The sequence below is a fragment of the Cupressus sempervirens genome, chromosome 2 (assembly GCF_028749045.1).
Source record: "Cupressus sempervirens isolate cs-2001-9-10 chromosome 2, ASM2874904v1, whole genome shotgun sequence".
Lineage (NCBI taxonomy): Eukaryota > Viridiplantae > Streptophyta > Pinopsida > Cupressales > Cupressaceae > Cupressus > Cupressus sempervirens.
The window spans coordinates 430,997,250-431,020,451 of record NC_143119.1 but is presented as its reverse complement, the minus strand read 5'-3'; the positions used below and the strand labels follow the sequence as shown (position 1 = coordinate 431,020,451).

The 23,202-nt window shown below is 35.4% G+C and overlaps 1 protein-coding gene across 4 annotated transcripts in view; it reads left to right on the top strand.

Moving 5' to 3' along the window:
• The window catches only part of LOC149572932 (diaminopimelate epimerase family protein), a 128,931-nt gene extending 118,636 nt beyond the window's left edge, over positions 1 to 10,295 (top strand). For all 4 annotated transcript variants that reach the window (XM_089814050.1, XM_089814048.1, XM_089814047.1 and 1 more), the window contains 3 exons: positions 1,443 to 1,502; positions 9,634 to 9,707; positions 9,852 to 10,295. In XM_089814050.1, coding sequence (XP_089670176.1) covers positions 1,443 to 1,502; positions 9,634 to 9,707; positions 9,852 to 9,968 — 251 coding nt within the window. In that variant the 3' untranslated portion in view covers positions 9,969 to 10,295. The remainder of the gene's footprint in view (positions 1 to 1,442; positions 1,503 to 9,633; positions 9,708 to 9,851) is intronic.
• Positions 10,296 to 23,202: the final 12,907 nt, after the last annotated feature.

The window sequence follows — 23,202 nt, the reverse complement described above, 5'->3', positions numbered from 1 at the left end:
TCAACACAACTTGCCAACCATTCTCGAAATAATTCTCAGAATTGAATCTACAATACTTCAGCTATAGATCCCAAACACTTATACTTCAGCAAGGGCACAAAATTCAGAACTTTAGAAGTGTCACAAAGACAACAAAGTAAGATAAGATAATCAAATAATTGGATGCTTTTTTCATCAAATGTCCTCATCTATAATCTCCAAATGACGCCAGTTTTCCAAAAGAACTCCACTTAAGACGCTTCCTCTACACAACATTAAAATGTAATAAAGTACCATTAATATAAGTTATTAATTGCTTTTGGCTCCAAAAAAGACCTTTTCCACCATAACTTAATATTTTGACACGCAAGGCCATTGCTTTTTATTCCCACAATTTAAAACTTTTCGTCTCGATTCCTACGAGCTATGATATTGAGGTGACCAACCAACAACACCAACAAAAATAACAACTTTAGCGTATTTAGATGAATAATAATAATTCACCTGTCTTGCGAAAACAACTGAAGAAGCATCAGAATCGAAATCTGAGAACACGAAAGTGATCTTGATGATGAAAGACGATGAATAAACCTGATGGGGTGACTTACTACAAATAGAAGCTCCCTCCAAGATTCTTGGAGCCCAAACAAGAAGCCTAAAATAAAAATTGAGAGCATCACCCAACTTCTCTAATTCAACTGAGCTTATCGAAACCAATAGATTGACTTACTACAAATAATAAGTCCCTCAAACAGAGCCAAAACACACCATAGGCTATTGGAAAGCCTATAACCACACAACTGAGACCCTCAAATCCCATTGTCAGCTCATGAGGGTTGCGATGGTGAAATGACCTGGCCAATTGTAGGAACCTGCTAAAAATGGGAATGTTACATAGGGCATGCTTAAAATGACTAAGATGTATCTTGAATATTTCATAAACATAAGCAAGGAACTTATCCCCTAATCTTGACCCATTTCAGCCAGGTATTGTGGTATGAATGGGTGAATTTAGTTATGTAGCAAAATACTATCACTGTGACTGTATTTAAACTCAGTCCTCCAACTGTAGATGCATCATAGGGTTTTTATTTTAAAATACTCATAAAAATGGAGTGATGAGATCCAAAGCTTATTTAGTCATAATTTCTTCATTCTCTTGGCTTTCTCGTAGTTCAAAAGTATAACAATCTTGGTCATTAAATGATTAGATATGAGAAATATGTCAGTCAATTTAATTTTTTACTTTAAACTTAAAATATAGAAGATATTCATGCTTTTCTCTCTGTTACTTGAAAAGAATTTTATTTAGTTTTCTTCAACCCTATGAATTCTAGCATCTAATTTATTAGTTTTTAATTTGTATATGGGTCTGGGTTGTAGATGATCTTTTGTTTTAGGCTTTCTTGAAATATAGGTTTAAGTATTTACTGTTGTGAGTTTTGGATTTTTGGCCATGACAGAGTTTGTACAAGTTCTCTCCTCTAGGCATTTGCGAATGCGGGTTTGGGAACGTGGTGCAGGTGAGCTATTCTTTTTCATTAGATTTTTTAAAATTGATGCAGTTCCTTACATTAATGCAGTTGCTTGCTTCTCTAAAATTGTTTGTAATTTTGAGCACAGTTGTTTTTTAGCCCTTATCTTTTTTCGGTGTTTTTTTGTAAATGTTGATTAAATTTATTTCAGATTTATAAACATGAATGTCTATTTCTCAGATTCTGATTAGTACTAATCTCAGAATAGTACTTTGCGGAATGTAATCAGAAATGGGTCTTTGTCAAATGTGGATGCAAGTGGTAATTCAATATTCATAAATAGTGAATATTGATTATTAGTTCTGAATCTGATTTGTGTATTCGCCGAACTCCAAGGGGCAGAGCATTAATTAATTTCGATGTTCTTCTTGGCCGTTCAGTTTGAGTATATGTAAGAGATGAGAAGGCATGTCCATGGGTGGACATGTCTCCACTCCATTCATGGACACGTCTCTTCAAATGCAACTATTTGATTCCAAAGAAAAGCCCTATCCTAATCGGGATTAGCAATAGTTAGCATTTAACCAATATAAATGACATGTCGCTGATCTGCAATGAGGAATAATCAGACTCCAATCTGATTTATTCATGCATTTGATCATAACTTCTTTTTTGGGCAAGAGGAACACGAAGTGACAATAATCTGTAGTGGAATCTGCAAGTGTAGATCTACAATATACTTGGATTTATTATGATCTGATATAGATAATTATCTATCTTCAATAAGATCATATATTTATAGAGTTCCAATTAGATATAAGCGTGATGATTGTTTTCCAAACCAATCAATTATTATATCTGACCGAAGCTGCTATTGTTTAACAATTTTCTTCATGGATTTTTTACCGTCAATTTCCATATCATCATAGTTAGTGGCATACTTTCATTTACGCTTTGTCTAGAATGGGTCAATGCCTTGTAACATTATTTAGTCAACTTTGTTTGTAAAATTTTGGAGGGCATTCAAACATGTATGTACACTTATTCGGTCACATAAGAACATATATGTTGCTAAAAAATTCCCCTGTTTAGACATTGGAGCAGTAATTTTGTGTAATAACCCCAACTGGTTATAGCTTCATCAAACACCATATTCTTTTATAATTCAGTTCTTTGACATTTCGTCAAACACTTTGGAAGCAAGCTTTGATACTGTTGTAATGAGCCCTGTTGGCTCTCAAACAATCTCTTCATAATAAATGATTTCTTTTTTTGTTTTTGAGGTTTTGCAATTTAGGATACAACAATATAGCAGAACAATAGAAGATATTCCAATAATTATTTCAACTCAAACATTTGGATATTACATAGGGAATATACAACTAAAAATTCCAAATTTTAATATCAACTTTGATACTGAGTATTTTCACAAAATACCAACAACCCAGTTGATAAAATATCCCCTATTGTTTAAATCAACAATATCCAAAAAAATTAGAAGTTACAATCCATGAACTTACAGGTAAGACATGCCTTGAAACCTTTTAAAATGAAGTTTAGCAACAACAAAAGAATTCTCCAAAAAACAAATGCAACTGTAGATATGTAAAACGCTTCTCCCAAATTGTAGATAGAAAATAATGCCTAGCAGCAAATATAAATGGGTGCCCAACCAACTCGAAATAAACCAACACCCAACTGCTTCTCAGCAATAGTAACAACAGTATAAGAAGATGCCAAATTCCAAATTCCGAACACCACAATGTCTCCCAACCAGAGTGTATACAACAATGGAGATAAAGACCAATTCTCAGAAAACTTATTCAAAATACCTCAGCTATGAATTACAATGAACTTCTCAAGAACAAACCCTTATACTTTAACAAGGGCACAAAAAAATCAGACTTTAGAAACGTCACAAAGACGACAAAGCAAAATAATATAATCAAATAATAGGATGCTTTTCTTATCAAATTCCCTCATATTTATAATTTCCAAATGACACCAATTTTCCAGAAGAACTCCACTTTAGAAGCTTTCTCTACACAACATTAAAACATAATAAAGTGCCATTAATATAATTTATTAATTGCTTTTGGCTCCAAAAATGACCTTTTCCACCATAACTTAATATTCTGACATACAAGGCCACTGTTTCTTGTTCCCATGATTTAAAAATTTCGTCTTGGTTCCAACGAGCTATGATACTGAGGTGACGGGCCAACAATACCAACAAAAATAGCAACCTTAGCGTATTTAGATGAATAATAATAATAATAATTCAGCCGTCTTGCAAAAAGAATTCAAGAAGCATTAGAATTGAAATTTGACAACACCAAAGTGATTCTGATGATTCTGATGATGAATGAACCTGATGGGGTGACTTACTATAAATAGATGCTCCCTCCAAAATTCTTGGAGCCCAACTGGAAGCTCGAAATAAAAATTGAGAGCATCACCCAACTCCTTTAACTCAATTGAGCTGATCGGAACCAACAGTTTGACTTACTATAAATAGTAAGTCCCTCAAATAGAGCCAAAACTCAGCATAGACTGCTGAAAAGCCTATAACCGTACATTTGAGACCCTCAAATCTTAATATCAGCTCACGAGGATCGCGATGGTGAATTGACTAAGCCAACTGTAGGAACCTGCTAAAAATGGGGACATTGCATTTTGTGCCATCAAGCTGAAAATTAATACTTTGAATTAGTAACAACTGAAAATATTCCCTTAGTTTCAATTGCATGGTAGATATGAATAATAGACTCCACTTGGGATATGTGAGGAAGGATGTTTTGTGGAAGGAACTACAATGGGAATTTAATGCATGACTAAAGAAACTAAGGTGAAGGATAAATAGCAACATCAATGTGGAGAATGTGGGTTAGATAAGATCCAGCTAGGATACTGCAGTTGTCTATTTAACTTAAGGAAAGTTCAAGACTGAAAGTAGAAAACAACAGAGTTACGGTAACATTTGCTCAAAGGATAGAAAAAAGGTATTTGGATGGACTAATTCTTGAGTCAACTATTTCAATTTATTTCTGTTAAGGCAGCTTGATTTTATCATAATTAATTGGGGTATGAATTTTGTTTCAAGTCATGGGTTAGCCTACATTTTGTAAGGTTTTTGCAAATTCTGCTAGAAATCAAACTGATATAATGCCTTTCTTAGTGCTGAAGATGGTCTTGAATATACAGACTTGTATATGAAGTGTTACTTGGAGTATAATAATTATTCTAAAAATGTTTTTATTATTATCCCTGCTATAGATCGCATAAGGCAGTTAAGTCACAGGGTTCGCCACATTTCAGCCATGAAGTTCGAAATTCAGCGAACATAAAAACCTTGCCAAAAAATTGTTCGAATTCGCCCCATATTCGTACACGTAAAGGCCATAAAGTTTTTTTGAAATAAAATATATTGCAAACACATTTATAAGGGCTTTTCCAGGTCGAGCGATGCAAATCGGTTCATCCACGAATGTTTTTGCCATCGCTTTTCAAGGTCAAGCGGTTTGTATGAATGAATCCACCCCCGACAAAAACGAATTTTCTTGAGTTGCCGAATGGGGTAAATATGATTGGGAGAAAACCACGTACTCTGATTGGGCAAAACCTTACGAAATGCAAATAGCTCAATGCGTAGATTTGTGAATTAACACTCAGCTGCATTTTTAATATAAATATTAGATTTAGTTTTTAACATTTCCATTTATTTTAAAGTTTTCTTTTTCTTTCAAATTGTCCTTCCAATTATTTTTTTATTAAATCATTTAGATTTGATGTTTAATACATATATTAAAATATAAATTTAAACATTTAAATTTTATTTTAAATTATTAAATATTTGTTATTTGATTTGTGTTTTATTATATATATATATATATATATATATATATATATATATATATATATATATATATATATATATATATATATTAAAGTTTAATATTTAAATATCTAAATTATAATATATTAATTTTAGTATATAATTTAATATATTAATTATTATATTAAGAATATTTTATATAAGTTTTAAAATATTATAATATAAATGACTTTTTAAATTTATTTATTTATACTTATGTTTAACATAATTTTTGTAATTTTAAAGATAAATAATTTATATTTTTAATAATAAAATTAATATAAGACGATTTTTTTCTGAACATTTTGTCCTAGTCAAAGTTCATCTGAATTTTATTGTTGTCGAACTCGAATTCAAACTCGAAACTTGTGACATAGTAAGGCAGTAATGTAGAGGAGCAGACTTAATTGTATTTTTGTGTGTTCTCTATCCTCATTCTTACCTCATCTTATATAGCACCCAAGAGGCATGTCCTTACAAAGGACATGACTCTTTCTAGGTCGGCCCTTATGTATAAACTAATGATAATATTCCAAGATCGGCATCTCCTAGAATTCATAATTACTTAGTAATTATACTAAAAACAACTATGCAAAATGGAACAATATTAAATGCTCCCAAAGAAGCCGCTGATTAGGTTAATCATTAAAGTTTATTAAAGAGGTAAATCCTGTAAGGATATTCATGCTTTACTATATCTGTGCGATCTGTAGTTTGTTTACCGCATAGGTTAATTAAGAATAGCACACAGATAATGAACACGAACACGAATAGCAGAACTCTTCTTATTATTATTCGCATATGCCAGAACATTACATTATGCTTGAATGATAAGATCTGATGATAAGATGAATATAATGCTTCCTGAAGGGGTTATAAATACTTTCCAAAGAACTTTCCCGAAGGAGTCCGTCGGCCACATACATGTTGTTACATAACAAAAACCTTTCCGAAGGGATCCGTCGGCTGATACACAATTTCTTTTGCGAAGGAACTCGTCGGCTGATACACAATTTCCTTTCCGAAGGGACCTGTCGGCTGATACACAATTTCCTTTCTGACGACATAGTTCAGATCAATTATGATATCAGAGTTACAGAATTAACTTCTAATTGTTTTGAAGCTGAAGGTTTTGAATTTTTTATATTTTTATGTGTAGCGTAGAAACTGATTTTCGCTTAAAATGCACCTGATATATTCAATTGACAGTTTTCCCTTATATCTGTGTTTTCTTAGCCACATTGTTGAATTTCCAAATACAATATCTTGGTTGCTTTTGACTTTTTTGTTCTAGACAACTAAAAAAAGTTTCAAAGTTTGATGGCTGCAGAAATGTCCAGCCAGCACTGGGATGTCAAACTTAGTTCTGATAAATTTCAATCATGCATCCCCTTTTTCTAGTACTTTCAGTGATGGCTGGACGATGTCTCTTTGTTGCTGTTACATTTTGAAAACATGAAGGGGCAGGGATGCATGACAAAGGCTTTGGTTTACATCCTCTTTAAGTGGCAATTAAAGAAGTCCAGATCTGAATCACAATCATTAAATAGCCATGTGAGCATCAAAGATCTTTTTTTCATGATTAGATTATAAGGCGTATTACTAGTCAATTTTATGTGCAGACAAACTCGACTTTCATATCCTATTTGTTCAAGGAATAGACAAATTGGAATGATGCATACTAGAACTTAGCCACCATTTAATGCCAATGAAACATTGAGGGTCTAGAAACTGAGAACAAGGAGCCAATGGAAACTGCTTTAAAAATGAGGTTTAAAGCTTGCATTGATTCTTGAAATTTACTTTTAGGTTGCAGATTAAATTATCAACACCATCATAGGATGTGAAAAGGTTGAAGATTTGATGATCATCTAAAATTTGAAAAGGTTGAAGATTTGATGATCATCTGAAATTGTTTCCTCGAGGAAGAAATTGGAGAAATCAGCTGCTCAATTGAACACAGCCTTAGTCTTATATACGAAGAAAATAAAAAAACAAGATTAAAATACAAAAGCTACAGAATCACCAAAGATGATAAATGAAGAGAAGCCAAAAGGCTATGCAGATGCAATTGAGGGGTACATCAATAATGGAATCGACAAAAAGGATGAGAACAATGTTCTTCAGATAATCAACACTTCCCACCAGAACATCAAGGATAAAAATATGTTGAGATTTTTTTTCCCCCTTTGAGGTAGGCTCACATGACTAGGTCTCAAGGTTCTTTCTTTTATTATCACTTTTTTATGTAATCATTTTGGTCATAAAGCAATGAATTGTAAGGAATGTGCAAGAAATAATTGTATATGAAACAAAAGAAGAAGGGCTTCTTGCTTCTCAAATAAAAATTACTATTCATTTTCTCTTTGGTTGGATTAAAATGTCAGAAGTCTAACAACTTCGGACATATAACATGTTTTTGTACAAGTGGTTTTGTGGAACCTCCTAGATAGACAAGAAAGTGGATACCCCTGCTAAATAGAGGAAAGAACCTGCAAAAGTTTATAAAAGGAAGCACACACAAGAAAAACAAATGAAAGAGAAGTCTATGCCAGTGAAAACTACTTTTCATGCCCAAGATGAAGGAAACTGGTGGTACATTGACAATATATACTCAAGCCTCATGACAGGGGATAAGAGCAAGATTCTCATGCTGAAAGTGAATATGGTAGTAGAATAGTTTGTCAAATTGGAATTTCGGGCAAAATTTCTGAGTGCTCAAGGAGAAGCACAAATTCATGGGGAGCTAATGACTGTATTATCTTTCTGCCTTGTAGATTTCTTGACGATGTGCTTTCAAGAGACAGATCAGCTGGTGGATTCCAGAAAGAGTGAGAGTTATAGGAAAAGGGTGATTGTTGCCATTGATTTCAAGAGGAAGAATTACAGAGTGGGGGATATTCTTTGTGAGAGAATAGGACATTCCTTTCCATTGATGACAAGGTAGAAGAGTTACAAAAAGGGACAGTACTGCAGAAAGAGGGAGTATTATGTTCTTGTTGCATGCACAGATGATTAATTCTTTGCAAAGTTGCTGGCAATGACAAAGGAAGAGATAGTTGGAAATTTTGTCAGTGAAGCAAAAGTGTGCTTTGTTCAAGAGGGTAAATTGTTTGAAATATGGTCATATTGATGTTAGAGTGAGATTGTTGCAAGTATTATCATTGATGTCAGTTTGGAAGATTGTTTGTTATATTGGCTTCAATTGTTTGGCTGACTATTGGAATTTTACTATTTTTAAACAGGTGTAATTGGAGACTGGCCGATGGAATTTTATTATTTTGAAAGAGGTGTAGTCGGTGACCAACTTATGGAATTTAATTATTTTGAAAAAGATGCAACTGGAGGCCTACTATGGAATTTTCAACATAATAATTTGATTTTGTATGGAGGACCTGTGTACAATACATTTAATTTTGGTGCATGAAGTGGTATAAAAAGGTGAAGTAAGTTTGTGTGTTCGTGTGGTGCATGAGAAACTGTTTTATCATCTTGTTATATTGTAGGGAAGATTTCAATAGAGCAGATTTTGTGAGTGTGAAAGTGCAGAAAAATAGGTTCATCGTCCAATGTCTGAAGAAGCAACATCCAAAAGGTGAAATCTTGCTTAAGAGGTTGGTGCCTCCCAATATAAGGGATTGATGTCTCTTGCTAAGTTGGTGCTTACTAGTGGAGATTGGTGTTTCTTGTGGGTTGGTGCCTACAGAGATTTGCAAGAGCATTTTATTTCGTGGTTGCATTTGATCAGTAGATTCCAGTAGTCTTTGTGGTTTTCTCCTGAAAGAGTTTCCACGTAAAGCTTGTGTTTCCTAATTGTTAGATCTTATCTGATTGCTTATTTTTGTGGTGGTTAAGTTTTAATAAGTAGAAGATTTTGTTATACTGATTCACCACCCCTCCCCCATCATCAGTATAATTGTGTGGTCATCAATTTTGTCAAATAAAAGTTGGCTTTCCTTGCCATCAAGTAGTAAGTGGAGAATTAAGATAGGCCCTATAGAAATGCCACAGCATATTTGCTTCACCTACTCAAGGAAACATACATAATTAAAACAAAATAGAGCCTTCCGCTGACAGTTAGATTAAGCTTGAAAATAAAAAAGAAATTAAATTTCTTGCTTGTTGATCCTCTGTTTATCAGATAAAAAATATTCCTCATGTATCTGTTCCCCTTGTTAGCAGATAATAAAAGTTTCCCTAAAGCTTCCTTTGTTTGAATTCGGTGTTTAGATAATTATCTCATTGTTAAACTCAAAGAACATTTAGTCAATGCAGATGAAATATTAACAGATTTGACTTTTGCAGGAGCAACATTGGCCTGTGGAACTGGTGCCTGTGCTCTTGTTGTTGCAGCAGTTTTGGAAGGTCGCTCAGAAAGGGTAAGAATAGGATGTTAATTTAATGATATCACTAATAAATTCAACACTTCGAAGTTTGGAATTAGCTTGAAGCAATTGTTTGTATTAATTTCTCTCGTGGATATATTAGTGTAGTTTACTAATTAAATGTTTATGGAAGAACAGAAATGTTTGGTCGATTTGCCTGGAGGTCAGCTAGAGATTGAATGGAACGAAAATGATAATCATGTATACATGACTGGATCAGCTGAAAAAGTATTTTCTGGAACTGCTTTTTTGTAGATCTATCAGTGCATAGCCCAGAGCTTTGATTTGTTCATGGTTGTGTTGGTTAACTGTAGACTCGTAATTTGACAATGCCATTGCTACCCAATCAATTTTTATGTTACCTCATATCATAAGATTGTTTGTGTTAATTTGAGCATTACTTTGTAGCGCGAGATTCAATATTTACTATGAGATACTTTTAGTATGATGTGCAAGATTTTAAAATTGCTACCTTGTGGCATTTGTATAACTAATGTTCAGATAGGATGGGCCCAATGGGTAGTTTTGTAATGATTCAACTTAAAATGGTTAATGTGTGAAATATTATATATTTTCTTTTCAGTAGGCATAATGCATGAAGGGTTTACCCTCCCCAACTTCTATTAGATGAGTGGTTATGTATAGTTGGAAGCAATCATTATGATTCAACATGGACAATGTATTGCATATTATTTCTCTTTAGTAGCTAGACTAAGATAGCAGGGTTTGAATCTTATATTAGGTTATATATCTTGGAGTCTCTCGTCAAGGAATATTTTACAGTGCAATTCTACTGTGAAATATTTCTATTTTCTGTTCAGAGTAATATTGAAAATTAGTGCCTATCAATTTTTTTTGAAAATTAGCAAATTTTTGTTGAATACACCTCTTTTGCATGGAATTCTGAATTCTTTTACATAATTTTTGTTTTTAATATTTGGGTTTTTAACATTTGGTATCAGATCAGTTATTTGGGCAACATGGGAAAACTCATGAGAATTCTGTTTCCATAGCTAGGTTTATCTTGCATAAACTTCCCTAAACATCTGTCAGAATCAGCAAAAAGTGGTTCTCATAGCATATGTGTCAGATTGTAGTCATTCTAGTGCTTTAGATAGTATGCTTGAAGAGCTGTATGAAAGAAGTCACAAGCCAAATATTGTGCAGTACTGAGGAAATAATAACTGAAAAGTTGGCCTCCTGGAACAGCAAACTGTTACTTTTTGACTTGCAGAAATTAAGAGACCTGTTTACATGATTCCTTTGAGAGATTTGGCAGTTTGGTCAGATTTTTATTTTACTCATCTTTTTAAAAATCTTTAAACCGATCTGTGTTGATTGCTTTTAGCCCATGTTCTCTCAACATCCACGTCTTCATTTACTTATGCTAGCATTTCTTTAGAACCAAAAAAAGACATATACATACTCTTCATGTTTATTTAATAACAATCTAATCTTTTAACAATTTGTCTCAGCTGCTGTAACTCCTTCAACATGTGAATGGAGGACACCAAATCTCACTTAATGATCTGGAATAATTAGTCTATTCCATGCATACATCTTTGGTTACTGCCAAATGTTTTCCGTAGCCCAAAATTCATTTTCTAGCTCAAAATATCAGATTTGACAATGACATTACTTTGGAGATCATTTTCGAAAAATTGCAACGTTTGAGCTCATGTTCAAATGGTCATGCTTCAAATCATGTTCAAAAGACCATCTGGACATCATATTTTTGTGTCACAATGACACAGCATGTTGAGGTTCTTGAGATAATTTACATGAACCAAGTGGAAGGCATACAATTGTTTGGTAGAAAGATAATTTATTAGATTAACAATATGACGGTTTAGAATTTAAAGAGGCAATGATGGGTACAGTTGTAGCCTTATTGCAGCAGTGTTGTAACTTTTGTCAAGCACTTTGCTGAACTGCTCTTCTGGGGGTCTTTGTTTTTGCCTTTGTTGTGTCTGGTTGCAAAATGGTTTTCTGCAATGTCCCCTTTTTGGTAGCTTGGGAAATTAAGGACTTATTCATGTAATATTAACATTGACTTATTAGAACATAATGCAACTTAATTAAAAGTGGTCAGTTTAATATTTTAAAGTGGGCAAGTAACAAAAGGAGGAATAAGATGAAAAGACAAGAGAAGGCAGCTGAAGAGGCACTGTTTGAACATTAAAGGAGGAAGTCCCATTCATTTCAGCAAGCTTGGTTTTACTGTTTTGGCACTGGTTTTCGAGTTTCTCTTGGAGAAACATTGGGAGAGATTAGGACTTTTTTATTCATACTTGAGGACACAAACTTTCAGGCCATTTTTGGTGGATTGGATGAAGACTTGATTAATCATTGCAATAGATTTGAGATGGAGTTCATGCTAAACTTACAATTTATTTCTTAGTTTTCCAACCTGAATGTGTAATTGTATTCAAGATTGAATTTTAGATATCTGGTTATTGTATCAGTGATGTAAAATGCAATAACTTATTTTGAGGCATTTATATGAACACTTTTCTGTAATGGGCACCCTAGAAATGCCCAAAAAACTGAATCAACTGCTGATAGTGATTTTAATGTCTTTGCATAGATTTGAAACCACATAACATGAACAAGAAGGAATTTATGCAAAACTGAAGATTGAACTGCTATCGAAATAGTATTAGTTTTCAAGCTAATAAAATCAAATACATAGCAAACTCTCCAACTCACTAATCACTCCAGCATTATAACATATTATTCCAGTCATGATTTCCCAACTTGCTGCTACAGTAATATGAATAGTGCCGTGCTATATTGCTGGTACAGTAAAAACTGCCTTCAATCAGTCCAAGACCCTCATTAAAACATTCCTCCACAATGGCATAAGTATCGGACAAGGAATGAGAATGGTATGAGCAACACCCAAACCTGTTGTAGTTGGAAATGCGCCCAAGCTGCTTGTCAATGAAGCTAATAGCAATGAATTCCAAAGGCCAAATCCTAAGGGAATGACGTCTAGAATTTCACAAGAAAGGATAGACGTCCTCTAATAAGAACAGATCCGTAATTCACGCATCCAATTTCTTCTCATATTCAACCCTGCCTAACAATAGCTACAAGCTCTCCTTTTATTCCTACTTCATAGGGTCTACCACTTTACACAAGCAATGTGGGATAAATAAATTAAATAAAATAAAAGAAAAGACTAACGGTCACACAATTGGACAAATGCTAAAGTGGGAACATTACATTGGCTGGTTTATAATACTTGATTTATTTGCAAAAAGCTATATGTTGTTTCTTGAAATTTGTTGGTGAAAAGTTGGGAAAAATCTCTAGTGGGATATCACAGTGGTATCAGAGCATCAGCCTACCATTCTGTTGGGTATAGTCAAAGTAATAGTTTTATGCAGTTCTAAAATTTCTACTAGAGCCAGCCCGTGAGGCTATTTGAAGGAAAAAAGTGTAAGTGTTCACAAATTGGGAAGTTTTTATCTAGTTCAAGATTCAGATTAAGCCAGGTAATACTTGTATTCGAAAGGAGGCAAATGTTTTACCCGCTGAAAATAATAATAATAAATAAACAGTTCTGAGTTCTTTTCTATGCAAAGAATAACATTTGTAGTTGTTTAATCAATTTGGGGGCCTTTTTTTTTGGTCAACAAACCTTTATGCAAGATGGTACAGGTGAAATATTTGAGGAACCGAGTTGTTTCATACAAGCCTTATCTCTAACAATATTGATTATTGTGCTGATATTAATATTTTGATGGGGACATACCGGGGTTTTAATCAGGTGATTAACGTGAGATTTATATTCAAGTTACCGTAAGTATTCTTTAGTTTTTCCTAGGTTGTGCAAGTTCGTTCCAAGCAAAAAGTATGTGGTGCACAGTTTTGTTTGCATACGATTGTCTTTTCATAAGAACAATCGTACCGATTCATTTTAGTGAGTCTGAAGCTGTTTAATTTTCTCATAGTATTGACTCATTCAATGGTACACCTGCTAAAGAAAGAACTTATTTTAACAAATGATTTTTAACAAATCATCGATCCTAATGACCGTGAGATGAATTGGCTATATGTTAGCGATAATATTCTGGCAGATATAATTTATATTTGCCGCATTCTATTTCTGAAGGCTTATTTATCTGAGAATTAAATTGCTATCATCAACAGTATGTAAGGCAGAACCTTGTTAGGGGAAATACATTGCAGAACCCAACTTTGAGGTTGTTCGCAATAAGTGATAAATGACTTCAAATCACAATATTATGTTTGGGCAGAATCATTAACATTTGCGAATCCAATATCATTTGCAGCAATCATAAAAAAAGGAAAAAGATTCTATTGCAGACTTGGAGTGAATTTTTCAAAGACCAAGTAGTTGTGAGGAGTGCAGAGGCATTCCTAGCACCAATCCAATGGAGATTCCAAGTTATAAACCACAGTTGCGTGATGTAGAATGAAGTTATGCAACAGGAGGATATTATCAGAGGCTATGCACAAAACAATTGAGGATTCACAGTGATGTTATGTTTGCTTCTCAAAACTACCTATAGTCTTCTTCGTTTGTGGCAACGTATCCCTATGGTAACGTTGGAAAGGAAAAGATGACATATTAATGTTTGAAGCTTGTAATGTAGTCAGAGGATAGGTAATTAAGTGATTAAATCTGAAACCTTTGGAGTTACGCGGTAACTCATCAAGGAGATTATTATTATTATCAGTATTGTAAAGTTATGGTGTACAACTTCATCAACTTTGTCGTATATTTCAAATGTTCTTAAGCCACGATGTCTAGAGAACAAATTTTCAGTGCCAAATGTATTGAGAAAAGCAACGAAGGAAGTTGGTAGAGTTTCAACATGTCTGGTAAGATCATTGTGATTTTACTACCATAAGTTTCAGGAATATATCAAAAGCGTTAGTCTTCTGTTAGCAGCGTTAGTCAGATTATTAACGAAGGAAGAAATGCAGTTGGCAACTGTGGATGCGAGAAAACTATTTGTAGTTTGGGAAATAGTGAACTTCAAACACCGGTCAGAAATAGGTAATAGTCGTGGCCCTTGGAGAATCTCTAAATATGTGCAGAAAGATATAATATTCGTACCTATGATTTATTATATTGCCAAATAGAATTATATGTGGTTCACAGACTTCTGAAAATTCTGTACAAACTAATTCTTGTTGGCAACTCTGAGCTGGGAATATTTGAATCTCATTGGAGGACATCTGGCGAATTGGAGTCTTGATTGAGGTTTCTGTTGAAGATTATTATAGCATCATGTGGTGAGGAACGACGACAGAAAAGAGCAATATCTGAGTTATTATTTTCGGCTTTCACTGACACGGTATTGACACTCTATATCATTGGTTCTTGTATCTCCTATCATACCCATTAATTCTATTATCTGAGTATGAACTCAAGAACAACAACGCAATAATTCCCTAGCATTGCTATTGAGGTGTTTGTGAATCCTACTCATTGACGTGGAAGGATCAAGACTGGGTTGATCTCTTATAAAAATGGATAAATGCTAATGAAACAATTAGAAGGGAATTTCTAAGCTACAGGAGTCATTACAGTAATCACGTAGTGCGTTTCTGATTAAAATCACCCGTGGTTAACAAAGGTACAAGTTGTATTAATGCACTAAAGAGATGTGTTTAGTTTATTAGCACTTTGTCGCTTCATACAAAGTCGTGTATTCGTATATGCAGTAAACACATTTGAGTTTTTGTCACTTCCATGATTTGTGAAGTCATCTAAAGATACGTATTTAGACTTCAGATGTTTCCTTCAAACAACTGCAATTGTTGAGAACAAACATCCGTCGCTAAGACATTTACGGTTTTTACTGAATGCTTTTCCCTAGCACCATCCACCTACAAATTCGATCGGTATCTATTTCTAAATTATATTGCTCAATTTATCAAATTCATCGGTGCCCTTAAACAGTTCGTTTGAAGCTTGGCTTGGAACACCTGTTCATCGAGCTTGCACTGAAAAGTCAATGAATCGTTACCAGCTACAGAGGTCATGGAGTTGAATTGAAGGCTACTTTGAGAAAAATGAATCAATGAAAGTAGTGCAAAATACCTGGTAAGGGAGTGAAACAAGGTAGTATCTTCAACTATCAATTAAAGGGGTAGCTAACTATAATAGTTTACAATCAATTATCCGGTAGCTTATTACATCCTATTGAGTAGTTCAAATTAAAGGATTCTCAATTGACATTAAAAGGCACATTAGAATTGGCCAAAATGCCCTATGAGACAGGTCGCAAACTCAAGTTGGCAAGGGAAAAGGTTTTCTAACATTTTGATATGTTTGGAAGGATGTTTACGCATGGTCGAACAATCACCCTCTAATTCATTGTAGATCACTCTTGTTCCTATAGTGATTGCATTGAATCCCACAAGTGGCTGAAGCACTCAGATAGTGAGATAAGGTTGTTGGCTACTTCTTTGTTGAATTTTTGCTCTTCAAGAACCATATGAAGAAGATGTTAAGTTTGTAGTTTAGTCAAATTGATATGATCATGAGATTCATTATTGATGATAAATCATCTTCACGCACGCACACACGCATGCATGCACGCCTGTCCGCCTGCCCGCCAGCACACACGCACGCTAGCAGACTCGTCAAACATTCTACATAGCATTGGAGGACATTAGAAGAGTCCAGATGGATGAATAATTCTCACTTGGATTATAGACCAAAGTGCACTCAACCATAATTACATCTTCAATAAATAAACAAAAGAAGCTATATATCAACAGTTGAGTGAACAAACCAAAAAATCAATCATTCATATTGCCTTATTTCATTCGAATGGGGGATATAATGGATAAACATAGTTTAATCGCAGAGAATTATAGAAGAGTCAAAATAATTATCACCATGATACAATAAACGTGATCTGCAAAACATTAAAGACATCTATCACAGGAAGACAATGAGAAAAATAGAGAAATCAATATTGTAAATTGACTTCAGTAAATTTGACAACAATTTCATCAAGTGGTATATTGGGAAGATGATGATAAGATCATAGTGACTGCAAGAAAAATCCAATAGGACAAAAATCCCTATATATGAGTTGTGAGGAGTCAAGTGGGTAATTGGTCAAGTATAAATAAAAAAATTATCAAAATTGTCAAACATGTAGAAGTCGGGTTAGTGATAGAATTCAAGCCAAGCCTTCATAAACCTGCTAAGGAAGATATATAATGTTAGAGAAAATAATGTTGGGATTTAAGGCATGATGGATAAGTAATTAAAGCAATTTGAGTGAGCAAGTATCCATCAACAATGTGTTCAATATAAAGGAGAATTTATACAAAATCAATAATTAGTAAGTAGATGAGGGAATTCAAAGTTTTTCAAAATATTGCAGATGAAGTCAAATAACTCATTAGCGTTGAATTCCTCTCATTTTGTTCAATATGGGGCATAAGAAATGTATTCCATAAAGAATAGGAATGGGATAAAATATACAATGATTCCACATAATATAATAAAAAAATTGACGAGGGATAAATATGTATAGATACATAAGGATTATGTGATGGAGAAAATAAGAAAAACTTGAGGCATTTATAGAAATCTCAATAGAGAGGAGAGTCTAAGATCAATTTGACAAGACAATCATTTAGGTTGGTCAATAAAATTTAGAAACTAGAAATAAATGAAATGTTAACAAATTAAAGGGTACAAATTTATTATGAAGTGTCGATCTTTGAAAGAAGACTTATAAATGCAATATTTAAAATGAGTTGGAAAGTAATGCAAATGATAAGAAGCCTTGTATAGTGAGAGAAATGTCGGAGGAAGAGTCAAATGAGAATCTTCTTGTATAGAAAGTTGATGGTGGAATTCCAAGGTTGGACCTATAAGGTCAAATACAGGTAGTGAATTATGTACCCTTGAAATAAAGATTAGTATTATGAAGTGTTAAGAGAACAAAGAAGAATTATCAGATGACAAGGATATGGATTATGAAATATAACAAAGCAAGAACACACAGATCATTTCAAGAGGACAAAATATGAATATAATTATGGATATTCATCTAGAAGTAAAAGTGGTACTCTTTTCAAAGTTGCTGAACTATACTTGATGGTTTAAATTAATAATGATGAAGCATGCAGGAATTCTACATTGAGGGGGGGGATGAATGATTACCTTAACCAATGTTTCATTCCCCATTGGAGGCATTTTTTGATGTTTTTGATTAAGGAAAACAGGATTTAAAGGGCCTTGAAACCAAAGTACAATAGAACAACAATCCAGAGGAGAAACATGTCACCAACCCGTAAAAGGTGACCATGGTGACAACAAAGATAACACAATACAACTCAGTCACAACAACAGGTTTTGAACGGGCACCAGGAACCCCATGGTTAAAAAGATAAGCATTAAGACCCTAACCATGAACCACAACAATGGACATCAGGCCAAAAGAGCCAGGAGAGCAAAAGCTGGACAGGGGCTTAAGATTTCCCAATCGGACCCACCTTTTGAGAACGCAAAGGCATATCAAAAGCTGGGGCGGAGAACTTGACCTTTTTCTTCTTGACAACTGTCCAACCATCCTCCACCAAACCGGTAGCCTTCTGCCAAGCCAAGACGTCATCAACGCAACCATCCCCCAAAACCCTCGCAACCCGAGGACCTTGGAGCGAGGCAGAAACAACAACAACAAAAGGAATCATAGGAGAAGAGCCAACATCAGGGGCAGGAATTGGAGGGGTCTCTTCTGCTGAAGGGGGGGCAAGAGGCACCACTGAAGGGGCAGCAACAACACCAGTCGGGTCTGTCGCCTGAGGCAAGCAAACATCCCCAACCGGGGGGGCCTTTTCAACCGTGTAGTGATTGTTTGAAACCCCTTTCCACCAAGAGGGAGACTTCTTCAGTCTGAATAGAATTGAACAACAATGAGCAAGGTGTCCAGTTTTGTGGCATTTCTAACATCGGAAGGGGATGCCCTCGTAATCAAGCTTTTGAATCCAAGAGCCAAGAGAGGTAATCGGCCGAATATTTTCGGGGAGTCCTTTGGAGATGTCAATCTTCACAAGAATGCGAGTATACGTTGAACGAAACACATTGGATGACACTGTATCAACTAGTAAGAATTCCCCAAGGGCCATCCCCATCGCCTCCAAGACAGAATCCAACCAAAGGTGAAGGGGAAGATTCGGTAGCCTAACCCACAGCGGGAATTTATTGAAGGACTCAGTCATTGGGTCAAAGTCCATAAACTAGGGTTTGGACATCAAGGGGAACTTCTCCCCCCATGAGAAACCACGACGCAATATGGCATTTTTGTTGTCAGTAGAGCCGAACTTCACAATGAAAAAACCTTGAGCTACAAGGTAGATTTGGGCCTCATCAGAAAGAAGGGGCTCCCATTCACGGGAGATCCAAGCATTTTTTGATGTTGATGTACATATAAGTACTTATTATTCTTAAGTATTACATTTATCTTTTCATTATAGTCTCTCTTATATTTCTATATGTACTATATGAACTTTTCCCTTGATCTTTGCCTTTGTATCTAAAGATGATCTTACAGGAAAAGAAGATGGTACATTAGGCATATTGTGCATACTAAATCTTATGAAGTAGCTCCAAAGAAGTTATGATGATCAAGCTAGATAAAGTGAGGCTCTTAAAGAAAACATCTGTAATGATCGAGATTATGACTATCCTTCTATATTAAGAGGGAGTCTAACACTTCTTGAAAGGAAACATTGGAGCTTAGAAGATTAATAATCAGAGGGAGTCTAAAAATACATATGTGTGACTGCATGATTTTGTTGGGCCTACTCTCGAGTGCATCATGAGAAAGTATCAACTTATCACTAGAAAATCAAAAGATTGATATAAGATTCATAGTGAGTTCAATAGGCATCCTTGGGTGAAGACAGTTTCTGATGAAGTAGCTATAGGACCTGACTTCCCATGATCATTGTTCAGAAGGAGAAATTTTGAGATACAATCCTTTGTGGATGATATCTTCTCTATGAGGAGAAGTTCTATGTGAAATTCTTTGTAATGTGCTCTCCTCAATGAGAGAGGAGTCCGAGATTGAAACCCTTGTTCCACCCTCTAGTAGTAGCTATGGTGATTCATGGTGGATATTATGTAAATTTTTGATTAAGTAAAACAGGTTTTGAAGGGTGCCTGAAACCCTTTACACCTCAAAATTTTCAATGGAGCCCAAACAAAAAATACAACAGACCAGAGGAGAAACAGGTCATTGATTAGAAAAAGTGACTAGGGTGGCCATACAGATAACACAATTCACTTTTGCCACCAAATTACAACTTCATAAAACCATTTAGGACCCTTTAGTCCCAAAAGAGTGAGAACGAAGAAGCCAATTAGAGGATTGTTGGGATTGTTTGTATTTTTTTCTTTAACCTTTGTCCAACTTTCCTCCACTAACGAAGCCTCCTTCTCCCAAACCAAAGCATTGACATCATGCCCATCCGGAGAAACAGACAATATCATACTAGAAAGATTACCCACAGTATCCTGACCCATAGAGAAAGGGGAAGCCACAACATCCTTATACAACATCAAACAAGAAGCCTGGTTAGACGAGGAAGAAACACAGACACCTAGAGCAACCACAGACTCTGGGGAAACCAAAGGAGCAGGGTCTTTAAGGACAAAGTAATGCTGATCCAAAGCCTCAGTCGACCAAGAAGGTCTTTTCTTTGATTTCCTTAGCTCCACAGGGCAATGTGTAGCCACATGTCTAGTTCTAGAGCAGACCCTACAACAGAAAGGAATAGACAGTCCTCTATGGTTCCGTGGTTTGGGGACCTTCTCTTATTACTTCTGATTGGGCTTCTATTGAGCGGGTCCAGACACTGTTGTTGCGTCGTATCATTAGGTGTCATAGATTCACCCCTCACAACATTGTTTTAGCGGAGTTTGGTGCTCATCCTCTCAAACTTGCCGTTATTTTTGACTTGATTTGGTTTCTTCATTGGCTTCGTGGTTTTATGGAGACTGGTGCTGACCGACATAGATACTCTTTTTTGGCATATTGCTCTTCGGTGGAGATTATGAGATCTGACACTTCTGCTAGATCAAGATGCTGGTACGCTCAAGCCACCTCTTTGTTGGGTTCGATTGAGATTGAGATTGATTGTCTTCCTCCCTATCAGTTTTCGCTGGATGCCCCAGCTCAATTCTTCCCTCTCATCAGGAGTTGAATGAGCATGTCAGACAGGATATCTATAGGCAGTACATTACCACTACTTGGTGTCATCCCCTGGGTGGTTTGCGACCTAAGATGGCCTTCTATGCTGAGCATTTTCTTGTTATTCAGGATGGTATTTTTGTTCGCCCTGCCTATCTTTACCAGCATTGGAATCATGCATTACGGGTCTCTTGGGCTCTTTTAGGGTTGGTTCTCATCGTCTCAGGGCTCGGACTGATCACCATATGGATTAGGTTGATCGATTATGCCAGTTATGCACTCTAATGGAGGTTGTCATGTCCCCTTTTCAAATAATTAAAAAATAATAATCTTTGCTAAGGCAGGCAGGCCCAAGAAAGTGAAGTTTCGGAAAAAGGGGGAGAACTTGATTTTTGCTCATTCTTTGTTATTCTTCAGAGGCTGCCAAACCTGTGGAGAAGGAGACCCAAGAACGAGAGTTTGCAGGTTTCCAGGGAGACCCAAGAATGGGAGTTTGCAGGTTTCCAGGAAGGCTAAGGATGGGAGTTTGAAGCCATTCCATGTGCATGCTCATACAGAGTTTGCCTTTGTGCTGAACAGTGTAGATTTGTGAGTTTTTGGGTGTGTTTTTTGCATGAGTTTGGTGTTTTCAGTTGAGCATTTCATATCAGTTTTGGTTGCTGCTATATTTCAAACTTTAAGCTGTTAAAATAGAGCTGAATATATGTATTGGGACGTGATTAAACTTTTGAGATAGTTTATTAGTGTTGTGTGGTGTTTCCAGGCATTTTTGTGTTAATTTCGGAAGCCCGATGAGCATAGTTTTTGTCCTACATTTGAGAACTGTTGTGTAAAGGTTATACGGATCTGGAAATGTCATTTTTTAGGCTGTTATGTTGCTGAAATTTTTGTAAAAATTTCCACTTTCAGATTTATTAATAATTGGTGAAGCTGTGAAGCTTTTGGCACAATTTCTGGCATACCCGATTTGGGGTTTCTTGAGAAATTTGGAGGATCTTTGTGATATTAGTTGTTTGATCTTAAAGATCTGATTAAAGGTTGGAAATATCATGTAAAATCAGAAAAGGGACATTTCAGTGGTATCAGAGCCATGATCTTGCCAGCCTGAGGGTTTGTAGAAGTTTGCAGGTCAGTTTTGACAACTACCTAGATCTTGCATTTCAGTTTTGAGAACTACCCAAATCTTGCATGTCATAATTTATGATTGCATGTTGCTTCTAATCAGCTGCATGTCAAAATTTATGGTTGCATGCTACTTCTAATCATTTTCATGTTAGTTCTTGGTGAATTTGGTGGTTGTAGAAGTTTGCATTTCAGTTTTGACAAGTACCCAGATCTTGCATGTCAGTTTTGACAACTACCCAGATCTTGCATGTCATAATTTGGTGGTTGCATGTTGCTTCTAATCAGTTGCATGTCCAAATCTATAGTTTCATGCTACTTCTAATCATTTGCATGTTAGTTCTTGGTGAATTTGGTGGTTGTAGAAGTTTGCATGTCAGTTTTGACAACTACCCAGATCTTGCATGCCAGTTTTGGCAACTGCCCAGATCTTGCATGTCATAATTTGGTGGTTGCCTGTTGCTTCTAATCAGTTCCATGTCCAAATCTATGGTTGCATGCTACTTCTAATCATTTGCATGTTAGTTCTTGGTGTTTGAAGAAGTTATATCCTATTGGGGTTACACTCTACTTTATCCAGAATGGACAGGTATAGTATAGAGTCTCAGAGGGAACGATCTTGGACAATTGATAGCCAGAGTCAAAATAGTAGAAAGGATGGTTATTTAGACATTCGAGATAAACTTATGAAAATAAGCCATGACATGTCTAAACAGTTGGTTGAGCACCACCGTATAATGAATGACATGTTATTTGACCCAGCTAAGGTGGATAAGTTGACTGGATTTCTATTTGGCAGATTTTCTCACAGGACAGATGACACAATTCCCAAGAACTTGCATGAGGAGTTTGAGAAACTAGCTGATAGCCAGGTAGAGGTCTCAGATTCTACTCTGCCACAGGAGGTGGTGGGAAAGGATATTACACAGATTGATAGTAACGGTCAACTTGATACTCAAATTGAGACAATTGTTTACAGGTTGTCAAAGGGTGATGCCACAGGTATTCAGGATGGTATAGTTACAACAGGCAGTGACTACAGTGTAGTGGGTTCAGATGATGATTATGAGGATGTTGTTGTGCAGGAAGGTGAGATACCTGGTAGAGATGAGCAAACATTGAGCATTCATGACTTTGTTGAGAAAGAGTACCAGGCACAGTTAGAT